The 12,281-nt window shown below is 38.6% G+C and overlaps 1 protein-coding gene across 1 annotated transcript in view; it reads right to left on the bottom strand.

Moving 5' to 3' along the window:
• agk (acylglycerol kinase) overlaps positions 1-12,002 on the bottom strand; it is a 41,989-nt gene extending 29,987 nt beyond the window's left edge. Inside the window, exons 1-4 of the mRNA XM_080190959.1 lie at positions 11,829-12,002; positions 7,183-7,222; positions 5,439-5,518; positions 2,271-2,346 (exon numbers count right to left, since the gene is read on the bottom strand). Of these exons, the coding sequence (XP_080047085.1) occupies positions 2,271-2,346; positions 5,439-5,518; positions 7,183-7,222; positions 11,829-11,929 (297 nt within the window). The 5' untranslated portion in view covers positions 11,930-12,002. The remainder of the gene's footprint in view (positions 1-2,270; positions 2,347-5,438; positions 5,519-7,182; positions 7,223-11,828) is intronic.
• Positions 12,003-12,281: the final 279 nt, after the last annotated feature.

Genomic DNA, 12,281 nt, shown 5'->3' with positions numbered 1-12,281 from the left:
TCTACTCAGACTTCTGTATACCCTGTCGAAAACATCTCAACACATTCTAAACCCTTTCAGTTTTCTAATTATAAACAAATGCTGGTGAGCCTTTTTAAAAGTACAGTCAGTGTTCCCTGCGAAGCTTAGCTTCTGGTCTGTACGTGTTCCCACATACTTGAAACACTCTACAACCACTACCAGTTGGTCATTAAGATACAGAGGTTCACACATATGCAAGCCATTGTTATATAAAAGTAGCTCTTTGGTCTTATCAACGTTGATCTGCAGAGCATTCAACTGACATCATTCCTTACGAGTGGCAGTATGTTCAAAGTAATTTTCTCCATTGTCATTTTATCTTTTAAAAGTAGTCCCACCAAACCATATCATCGGCATACTTTAATCAATAAGTATTAGTTCCTTTGATTCTCATCTCATTGTGGATGTGAAAAATAACAGATGTCAGGACACAGCCCTGAGGAGCAACTGAGTTTACAATAAGTTCATCAGATAAAAAGCCATTTATAAGAACATGTTGAGGGTGGTGCAGTAAGAAAATCCCTGATCCAGTAGATTAGGCTTCCATTAACATTCAAAGTAAACAACATTTGTAACAGAATGTGAATTTTCATTGTGTTGAATGCTGAACTCAAACCAATAAATAAAACACACAAAAGATTTTGGCAGTTGGAGGCGATTAGTTATCAGCTTCACTAGAGAAAGGGTAGAATTCTCAATTCCCTCATGTGCTTTATAGATAAATTGTAGGGGATTAAGGTAATCTGAAACAAACAAGGTGAGGTGGTTACTAATGATTCTCTGAACAGTTGTGACAAAGGTCCCAAGGCCAGTTGAAGAATGCACAGTAACCAAGGAAATGCTTAATGGAAACAAAGAGTAATGTTTCACATATTAAAAGTAGTCTTAACGTGTGCGTAGAATGTTCTTCAAAAGATATGGGAGCATGGTTCATCGGGCATACAAAACACTATTGGTGATTTCTTTGAAAGACCTAAAGCATTTAGATGTAGGTGAATGCATACTTGTGGAGTGAACAGAAAAATGTAGACAATTCTGTCATTGCAGTGGGAACAATTCCAACTTGCATATAAAAGATTGACTGCACTGCCAAAGCTGCTCTCTGATTTTATTCTGCCATATCTTCAGATTTCCCTACTCCTGTCATGATCCCCTTGTGTAACTGGACCTTCTTTCTCCAAGGCTTTTACAAAAAAACTGTGCGGCTTATTGAAGATGATCACAGCCACTGTAACTTTCATTATAGTGCAGAACAGCTTTAGACATGTGAAATGCTGCTTCAATGCACCATATTTTTCACTTGGCACTTTAGTCTTTTGGACTTAACGAGTTCAATAATTTTAGATGGTAACCTCTGCCCCTACTTTGTTTCAGTTTTTCTCTCCTTTCTCTCTTATATACTTGATGCTGCTTTCAAATGGCAGCTTGGCGGGGCAGGCTCGAAGGGCCAGATGGCCTACTCCTGCTCCTATTTCTTATGTTCTTATGTTCTTATTCAGGATCCTGCAATTCAATCTCCTCTGGACACGTTTGTTTATTTACCTGTCCCATCACAACTCCCTTTGGCCCTGCACAATGAACCTTTTGTCATTTAAGCTCTCCTATTCTCCAGCCTATCATGCCCAGCTCTGATGAAAGGTCACTGACCAGATATGTTAACTCACTTCCTCTCCTCTCAGATGCTGCTAGACGTTCTGGGAATGCCAGCATTTTCTGTTTCAATTTCTAACATCCACAATATTTTGCTTTTGAATATTCAAACAATGGAACCCTATCTGGCTCACATAGGCAATGACAATGTACATGGGAGTGTACAGGTACAATCAGTGATTCCCTGGGCCAATTAGAAACCACTCCTTTAAAACTTACTGAGCAGCAATATTTATTTTGCATCACAACCATAATCTAACCATTGCAAATTAAAATTCCACAGCATCTCTTCTTAACAAGCCTTCTCTCTAAGGAGCAAAAATGTTGATCATATTTCAATATCTAACTTAATACAAATACTTTTTTTTAGATTAATCAAATGATTGAACTAAATGTCATTATTTTCATCCATTTGATTGCACAATATTAGAAAACCTAAATTGATTTACTTAAGAGTGTGAATCAGCTTTATTTGCCATGCTATAAAATTTACTTTGCATTTCATGGTGGAAGTCACAAGTGGGTGTCACTTCACTCTAGGTTTCTGCCTCTCCAAATACAGCCTTTACTTAATCTGGTTCTTTTGACTGAATCCTCACCTTAACCACTGTTACATCAAGTCCAGCAAGATGTAAAATTGGTGCCGCATTCTTTTCAAAGAGATTTCTTGCTTTTCTGAAAGAATTAAACATAAATTGTTAAGAGTTCAGGGCAGTTTCAAGCCCTACTTTCAAATGATGTGCCAACAACCGAGTTGCAGGCGCTTTTACCAAATTTATCAAGAATGTTCTAGTGATTCATACATAATGATAAAACGAGTGAGAACCAGATACTAATTTCCTGTTCAGTTTGCTGGTACTTCTCTCCAATCTGTCATTGACAGTGCATTCACACTACGTACTCAGCTTGGCTTCCACTTGAAGAAAGAGCATTTATATAATATCTTTGCAATTCCAGCAAGTTCCAATATGTGAGACTCTCCTCTGCGCAAATTAGCTTGCCTGGTTTCCAACATTACAACAGCAACTGCACCTCAAAAGTGCTTAACTGACTGTGAAGTTAAGTTGTGAATGACACTATATAAATGCAAGTCTTTCTTTCTTTATCTGGCATAGCACATCCATCCTGATGCCGATGTAACATATTTAAATAATCAAGCCTTGAATACATTTCAAAAATTAGTCTGAATTTTCCTCCAAGTTTCTATCTCTGACTCATTGTGCTGTAAATATGATTAGGCGCCAGAGGGATTACATTTTGCTACTTTTGCATCTGATGTAGAGAAGGTCACACAGTTTAAATTTTCTAGCTAAAAACATGAAGTATATGTTGTTGGAGCTGGTAAAATCATTTTACATATGAATAGAAGATTTAAAACATTCCATATCCATAATAGGCCGAACTAAAATAATATTGGTATAGCGATAAAGCATTGTTTTTTGTTTCCACGTTGATGATAAATGCTGAAAAAATTCATTTATAATATGCAATATCTCTTACTGGGCATTTGCCCACACACTCAGCTTGTCCAAATCACAGCATCCTTCTGACAGCTCACCCTCCCACCCAGCTTTGCGTCATCTGAAAATTTGGAGATATTACGGTTAGTTCCTTCATCTAAATCACTTATATTGTGAATAGCTGGTGTCCCAACACTGATCCCTGCAATACCCCACTGCTCAGTGCCTGCCATTTGGAAAAAGGAACAGTGCCATCCTTTAATATAAAACAAAAAAGCTGTCACGATTAGACAAAAGAAAATAGGAGCAGGAATAGGTTATTTGGCCCTTTAAACCTGCTCCGCCATTATGAACATGGCTCTTCATTCAATTCATTAACCTGCTTCTGTCTTTCCCCCATATCCTTTGATCCCTTTAACCCCAAGAGGTATATCTAACTCTTCCTTGAAAACATACAATATTTTGGCCTCTGCTGCTTTCTATGGTAGAGAATTCCATAGGCTTACTTCTCTGAGTGAAGAAGTTTCTCCTCATCTCAGTCCTTAATGGTTTATCCAATGTCCTCGGACTGTGACCCCAGTTCTCGACTTCTCCACCATTGGGAACATTCTTGCTGTATCTACTCTGTCTAGTCCAGTTGGTTATGAGACTTTCCCTCATTCTTTTAAACTCTAGTGAATATAATCCTAACCGACTCAATCTCTCCCTGTATGTCAGTACTGCCATCCCAAGAATCAGTTTGGTAACCTTTGCTACACTCCCTCCATAGCAAGAGCATTCTCAGATAAGGAGACCAAAACTGCACACACTATTCCAGGTGTGGGCTAATCAAGGCCAGCAAGACAACCATATTCCTGTACTCAAATCCACTCGGCATGAAGGTCAACATACTATTTGCCTTCTTCACCGCCTGCTGCACCTGCATATTTACTTTCAGCAACTGTGTACAAGTACACCCAGGTCTCATTGCACATGCCCCTCTCACAATCTAAAGCCATTCAGATAATAATCTGCCTTCCTGTTTTTGCTACCAAAGTCAATAAACTCACATTTATCCACATTATACAGTATCTGCCATGCTTTTGCCCACACACACAGATTGTTCAAATCACAGCATCCTTCTGACAGTTCACCCTCCCACCCAACTTTGTGTCTTCTGAAAATTTGGAGATACTACGTTTAGTTCCCTCATCTAAATCATTTATATTGTGAATAGCGGCATCCCAACACTGATTCCTGCAGTACCCCACTGGTCACTGCCTGCCATTTGGAAAAAGACCAGTTCATTTCTACTCATTGTTTCCTATCTGCCAACCAGTTTTCTATCCTTCTCAATACTCTACAGTCCCATGCGCTTTAATTTTACATGATAATTTACATCCCAACCTCTTATATGGGACTTTGTCGAAAATATTCTGAAAATCCAAATAAACCACATCCACTGGCTCCCCGTTCATAAACTTTATTCATTACCTCCTCAAAGAATTCCAGTACATTTGTCAAGCATTTGTAAATCCATGTTGACTCTGCCCGATCCTGCTACGATTTTCCAAATGCTCTGCTATTAAATCTTTTGTAATACACTCTAGAATTTTCCCCACTACTGACATCAAGCTGGCTGATTTATATCTTCCTGTTTTCTCTTACCTCCCTTTTTAAATAGTGGACTTATATTAGCTACCCCCCAATCCGTAGGAACTGCTCTGGAATTTAGAGAATCTTGAAAGATGACAACCAAAGCATCCAATATTTCTTGGGCCACTTCCTTAGGTGCTCTGGATGTAAATTGTCAGCTCCTGGGATTTATCAGCCTTCATTTAATTTCATCAATTTTCTCAACACCATAATATTAATTCCTTTAGTTCCTCTCTCTCACTAAACCTTGTGTTCCCTAACATTTCTGGTACACTATTTTTGTCCTCCTTTGAACCAAACATGTATTTAGTTGGTCAACCATTTCTTTGTTCACCATTGTATATTTCCCTGTTTCTGACTGCAAGAAATCTACAATTGTCTTCCCCAATCATTTTCTCACCACATACTTATAGAATATTTTAATCAATTTATTTCCCTTATATGCCTCTTTCTTGGATCTAATACTATTTCCAATTTCTCTTGAAAACCATAGTTTGGCCATCTTTCCCATTTTATTATTGCACCAGACAGGAATGAACAATTGCTGCGTTCATCCATGTGCTTTTTGAATGTTTGTCATTACCTATCCACCATTATCCCTTTAAGTAACACTCCCCAATCCATCACAGCCTCATATTACTGCAGTTCCTTTATTCCTCAGAAAAATCTCACCCTTTGCAAGCAGCAGGATTGAGAAAGACAGTAGCTTTCTTCACCTTTGAGTTGATCGGTTGAAGCTGGTTTCCATATTCCTGAACAAAAACACAAACTGTTGATCAGAGAAAGCAAATTTACTTCAGAAAGAAAAGTAAAAATGAATCACAGAATTAGCAGGATTATGAGATAATCGGGTTCACGCAGCATTCTGTCACTATGGGGCATGGGTAGCCCTGATCAACAGATTGTACAGATTTAAAACAAAGTGAGTCCGCAGGGGATTTAAACTCAGTTTCTAAATGATCAGATGCTTCAATGCACACATCCACCTAAAAAATATCAGTCTTGCGTAAGAGAAGTCTATACATAATTGAATTGGGAAATAGAAGTTATGCACTGGGAGTGCGGGGGGTTCTATTCTGTGGCTGGAACTGAGATTCATGTTCTTGAATTATAGTCAAAGCACTTTCACTCAGCATCTGACACATACTGCGCTTGACAGTGAAATGATTTGGTGGGAAATCAACTGGGAGTTTTACTCTACATCCAACCCAGGTCTTGCCTGACATTCGAGTGCTTAATGCTGATAATGAAGTTAAAAAATGTTCCATTAATAATAATACACTTCTTCACAAAAGCAACCACAAAATGCATCCAGTAATGCAAGTTGCAATTCTAACCAGTAAAATTAAATTTAACTCATATGGTTTGATTTATTAAAAATTATGTTTAGGAAAAGTGCCCAATCCCTTGATTGAGGATGAGGCACTTGGAATTTATATTAGTAAAGTCAGCAAATCTTGCAAGTTTAAAAAACCCTCAAAATTAGGATAACAGTTATATCAACTCATAAAGCAAGTTACAGCCTTGATAATGTTTCCAAAGTTTAAACATCGCAAATGAGCAGCTTACTTTTATTTAACTTTCAGGGTTTAAGTTTCCATTATGATCAACAGCTGCCACAATAATGGTAGCCGGGTGTTCCATACATGTCACACAAGAGGAATGTTACACGAAGTTTACAATAGTTGAAGAAACATAGAACCTGGAAGCACATTGTATTTTATAAAAATGCAATATCCTGCACGTGTTTACATATAGGATAACAACAGTGGTGCACTGAGGTCACACAGAACTAGAATGCCCGGAAGTGTTAAAATTAGCATTTAACACAAAACAAATCAGCATTGAAATTAAATGCATATTTTTAGTTCCGAGACACCCTAAAGACCCCAACTGGAGCCAGCAGAACACTCTAAATATTTAGACTCAACTGTCACTCCAGACAGCAAACTCCCAGGACTCAAGAAAAACTCTGCAGTCCTTCCAAGCCACTGGTAATCCCAAGATACAGAGCCATAGAAAAACAAGTCACCAACGTCAGACTAATGAAATACTGCCTGTTCTATACTCACAGATGGCAGCCCCGTCAATTTTCTCAGCTTAAAGCTTATGGAAATGTACAGAAAGCTACTGAAACGTTCCTGGAAATGCCATGTTTATGGTGCTGACACAGCTATATAGAATCATAAAATCCTACAATGCAGGAGGCCTGTAATAGAAGCCACACAATATCCATTGGGAAAGACTGCAAACGATAATTTGGGCAGTCTCTACAGCAGCTGCCCAATCGCAATGCCAGGTTTATATCCAGGATACAAACTGAACGTTTGCTCTAATGCCTCCGTGCTTGCAAAGAGGATTTGGGTTAATTACAGTGGCTGACAAGAAACTGTCCAATAATTCGAGTTTGCCTTACCTGTGCTTCCTGACAGGCTGCCCTGCGCAAGAGATTGTCCCTGAATCATATACAGAAAGAGATGTCAAGACATCATATTGAACTGCAGACATTCTTACTGTAAAAATTATTAATAATGAACTTTAACAAACTGCTCAGTGAAATTGAAATTGCCCCACCAGACTTCATATTTCATTCTAATCTTACTTGGATTTTATTCTTTGACCAAAATGAATTAGTTTTCTCAATTAACTTTGTTCATTTCTATCATAATGCCTTCTTGAGAATGCAACATTACACACAAAAAAGAAAATAGCCCTGCATCAGCAATCACAATAACCTTGATACCTGCAGTAACTAACATAGGATTACAAAGATACATGCATAGCAACAGTCCATGTTGGTATTTATGCTCCACCTGAACCTCCTCCCATCTTCTTTCATCTAAATCTACCACTGAGACAATCTAGAACAAGAGATCATAGCTTTAGGATAAGGGATAGCAGATTTAAAACAGAGATGAGGAGAAACTACTTCTTTCAAAGGTTCATGAACCGGTGGGGCAGGATTTTCCAGCTGTGCTCACCCCAAAGATGGAAATTTCCACCAGAGATCAACACACCTTTGCATGTTCCCTCCTCTACGATTCCCGTGGTGGTTGGATGGGAATATTCTGCCTGTGGAATTCACCCCAGAGTGCGATGGATGCCAGGACATTGAGTAAATTTGAGGGGGTAAACAGATTTTGAATTAGAAATTATCGTATTGAATGGCAGAGCAGGCTCAAGGGGCTGAATTTCCTACTTCTGCTCCTAATTTTTATGTTTGCCCAGCTTCTCTTTAAATGCATTAATGCTATATGTTTCAATCACTCCCTCTGAGAGCGAGTTCCACATTTTCATCACACTTTGTGTAAATGTTCTGTATTGGATTGTTTGGTGAGTATCTTGGATTGATGGCCTCTGGTTGTGTTCTTCCCCACAACTTCTCTCCACATCAAAACCTTTCATAATTTTAAAGACCTCTGTTAGGTTACCCTTCAAACTTATTTTTTCAACATCCAGTTTGTCAACCCTTTCCTAATAATATACTATGTATATGCCCACTTGTTTCTGGTATAATTATTATAAATCTTTACTGCACCCTTTCCAGCGCCTCTAGATCTCTTTTTATGATAGAGTGATCAGAACTGCATGCAGTACTCTCGAATGTGATTTAACAAAGGCTTACCATATTCTGCCTGATATTCAATTCTATCCCACAAAAAAATAAAGTGGTGTTTGGTTTGATTTTTTAAAAAATAATAGCCTCGCTAATCTGTAGCAGAACTTTGGATGAGATTCTTTCATTCCTCTATCCCACCTAGACTTGCACCTTCCAAGTAGTAAGTGACCTCCCTATTTTCTAACAAAATGCATTACCTCACATTTATCTGTATTGTACTTCATTCACTAAATATTTGCCCATTCTGCATGTTTATTAAATTCTTTTGTCCTTTGTTGCAGACTTCCTCAGTATTGACTATCTCCCCCTGTAATTTAGTGTCACCCACAAATTTAGAAATTCTATTTTTGATTCCAAAGTCCAAATCATTAATGAAAATTGTGAACAGTAACAGTCCCAGCATTAATCCTTGTGAAACACCATTCCTACCTTCTGCTGCTATAAATAATTACCCTCTACACACACTGGCTGCCTTCTTTCTTTGAATTCAACTAGCAGTTCATCCTGCAACTTGTCGTCTGACACCACATTCTTTAACATTATTCATTAGTCTATTATGGGACACCTTATCAAAGACTTCTTGAAAATTTGTCTTAATTCAGGAGCCAAGGAGTAAACAACACTGATCCAGTAACATTAATTTTGCACTGTAAGTTTAAGTGTCACATTACTGAAAGAAAGCACACACAATTCCATAAAGAATAGTGGCAGTTTAGAAGATTGGACAGAATGTAAAACACAGCAAGGGATGATTAAATAAAAAAAGGAAGAAAATAGAGTACAAGAGAAAGCTAGCTATAAATATATAAACAGATAGTAAGAGTTTCTATGGGTATTTAAGAGATGGTGTGGGGATTTGGAGAGGAATTTGCTGGTGATACTGTAAAGTGGTCCTCTACAGAGGGAGTCTGGGGAATTAATAATGGAAAATAAGGAAATGGTAGATTAATTGAACAGATGTTTTGTATGTCTTTATTGTACAGGCTACAGATAACATTCCAGAAATAAGTGTGCATCAGGAGGTGAAAGAGAGGAACTTGAAACAACCACAATCACCAGGGAAAGAGTATTTATAAAATTATTAGAAGTAAAAGCGGACACATCCCAGGTCCTGATGGACTTCATCCTAGGATCGTAAAAGAAAGGGCTGATGAGATGGTAGCTGCACTGATTTTAATTTTTTGATATTCCCTATATTCTGGAAGGTCCCATTAGATTGGAAATAACAAATATAACTCCTCTATTTAGGTGTCAGGAAACTACATAGTTTAACATCTGTCACAAGGAAAATGCTAGAATTTATTATTAAGGAGGGCATTTACAAAATCTCAATACAATCACGCAAAATCAACACGTGTTCTCCAAAAGTCAGTTTTGGGTTCATTGCTCTTGAATTTTAATAAACAACCTCAGCTCAGATGCACGAAAGAATATTATACAATTTGCAAATTAAACAAAACTTGGAACATAGTAGAGAGTAATGATAGTTAGAGACATTAGGATGACTGACATGAAAGTGAAATAAGCTGCATCGCGTTAGATGGAGGTCACTGTAGAGAAGTGTGAAGCGAGTAATTTTGGGAGGACAAATGTGGAAAACTAATATATTATAAATGGCTTAATTTTAAAAAGCATAGGCAAGCAGAAAAACCTTGGTGCCCAAATACACAAACCCTCCAAGGTTGGAGGGCAAATTGAAATGCAGTTAAAAACATTGTACGGGTTTATAAACATAGAGACATAAAATATAAAAGCAAAGTGATTGGGCTAGAACTTGATAGATCATTGGTTAGGCCGCCTCTGGAATACTGTGGACAATTCTGGCACCACATTTTAGAAAAAAATGTAACAGCCGTAGAAAGAACACAGATAAGGGCTACCAGGATATTACTGAGAACGAAGGCTTCAGATACAGAATCCTACAGTGCAGAAGGAAGCTATTCAGTCCATTGAGTCTGCACCAACCACAATGCCACCCAGGCCCTATCCCCATACATTTACCATAACTGTCCCCCTGACACTGAAGGGCAATTTAGCATGGCAAATCCACAAATCCGCACATCTTTGGACTGTGGGGTTAGCAGTATCAGAGAAGGTTAGCAGGGTAAGTATGTGGGGTTACAGGAATAGGGCCTGAGTGGGATTGTGGTTGGTGCAGACTCAATGGGCAGAATGGCTTCCTTCTGCACTGTAGGGATTCTATGATCTTGGAATGGCTCCAGTGCAGATATAACATAATTCCAGATTTTATAGATTTAAATGAGGATAAACTTGGGTAATATCCTCTTCACTTTTGAAGGTTGAGGGTGATTTGATTGATACATTTAAATTGAAAAAAAAACTTAATGAACAGAGACAACGTAAAGAAGGTAATCACTCTGGTTGGATGGGGAAGCCAGAAGGGGGCAATTCTTAAAATCACAGCTAATTGTTAAAGAATTAAATTGGAAAACACTTCTAAACACAAAGCGTGGTGGAACTTATGGGATTTTCTACTCCAAAAGGCCATGGATTCAAACGAAACTTGGAAGATTAATGTCAATTGGTAAGAGTAAGGTTTACTTGATCAAAGCTAAGTGCAGTTAAGGCATTGAGCAGCCACAACTTAATTGAATAACAGAACAGGTTGAAAGGCCTATTGCGTTTCCTGTATCTCCTTTGCCCATTCCCAAATACTGATTGCCTCAGGGGACTTAAAGCAACAACCTCGTCACAATATTCTTCCATGTCAACATGCACCTCGGCCAAATCACTGCTCCATGCTGCAACCCTGAGCAAATTACCAGACCACCAAAAGACAACGTGTCAATTGGCTACATTCCTGTCTATATCTGCTTGTTATGATTTGTTGCCAAAAAGATGTCCCAATAAATACCACCAGTTAAAGGATCATTTGAGCTCTCAGTATTGCTTCTCCCCTATTTACAGGGTCATTTCTAAATCTGTATTGCTGCTGCCCCAGTTTTGGGTCATTGCTAACTCCGTATTGTTGATTCCCTAGTTACAGGGTCATTTCTAACTCTGTATTGCTGCTATCCCAGTTACAGGGTCATTTCTAACTCTATATTGTTGCTGCCTCAGTTACAGGGTCAAATCTAACTCTGTATTTTTGCTGCCTCAGTTCAGGGTCATTTCTAACTCTCTATTGTTGATTCCCCAGTTACAGGATCATTACTAACTCTGTATCACTGATATCCCAGTTACAGGGTCATTGCTAACTCCGTATTGTTGATTCCCCAGTTACAGGGTCATTGCTAACTCTGTATTGTTGATTCCCCAGTTACAGGGTTATTGCTAATTCTGTATTGTTGATTCCGTTATAGAGTCATTGCTAACTCTGTATTTTTGCTGCCCCAGTTACAGGGTCATTTCTAACTCTGTATTGCTGATTCCCCAGTTACAGAGTCTTTGCTAACTCTGTATTGCTGCTGCTGCTACAATACCGATATCGTTTGTGCAGCCAGTTGACTCCCCAGCTCAGTGCGCAAACCCCGGCCGCAGTCTTCTTCCAGTGATTCCGCACAGTCCTCAGCAGCTTTGCCATATTCCTGACTCCAGACGCCCAACTTCACTCAGAATTAGTCAGGTTTGTCCCACTCCGGAAATGAAACTTCCGTCTGTTCACATGGATACCGGGTCCGTGTGTAAAGCTGTCCGGCCAACAACAACCCGCTTTACACCCAGTTCCACAGAGCAATCCCACAGCAAATCCTGGCCCATTAGAAGATGCAACAAACCATCCACAATTTCACCCATGGATTAACTGCAAACCCACAGCCTAGCATGAATTTGTTTAAAAATGAGTACAACGCTTAAATATCTTGAGCCACCATAATGTGCACCTGAAAACCTTGTTCAATATCTTTACCAGAATCATCAGTATTTTTTCAAAGACA

The sequence above is a fragment of the Carcharhinus amblyrhynchos genome, chromosome 6 (genome assembly GCF_965287045.1).
Source record: "Carcharhinus amblyrhynchos chromosome 6, sCarAmb.v2.hapA, whole genome shotgun sequence".
NCBI lineage: Eukaryota > Metazoa > Chordata > Chondrichthyes > Carcharhiniformes > Carcharhinidae > Carcharhinus > Carcharhinus amblyrhynchos.
Note: the sequence above shows the minus strand (reverse complement) of the source record. Positions and strands in the feature narration are given on the sequence as shown.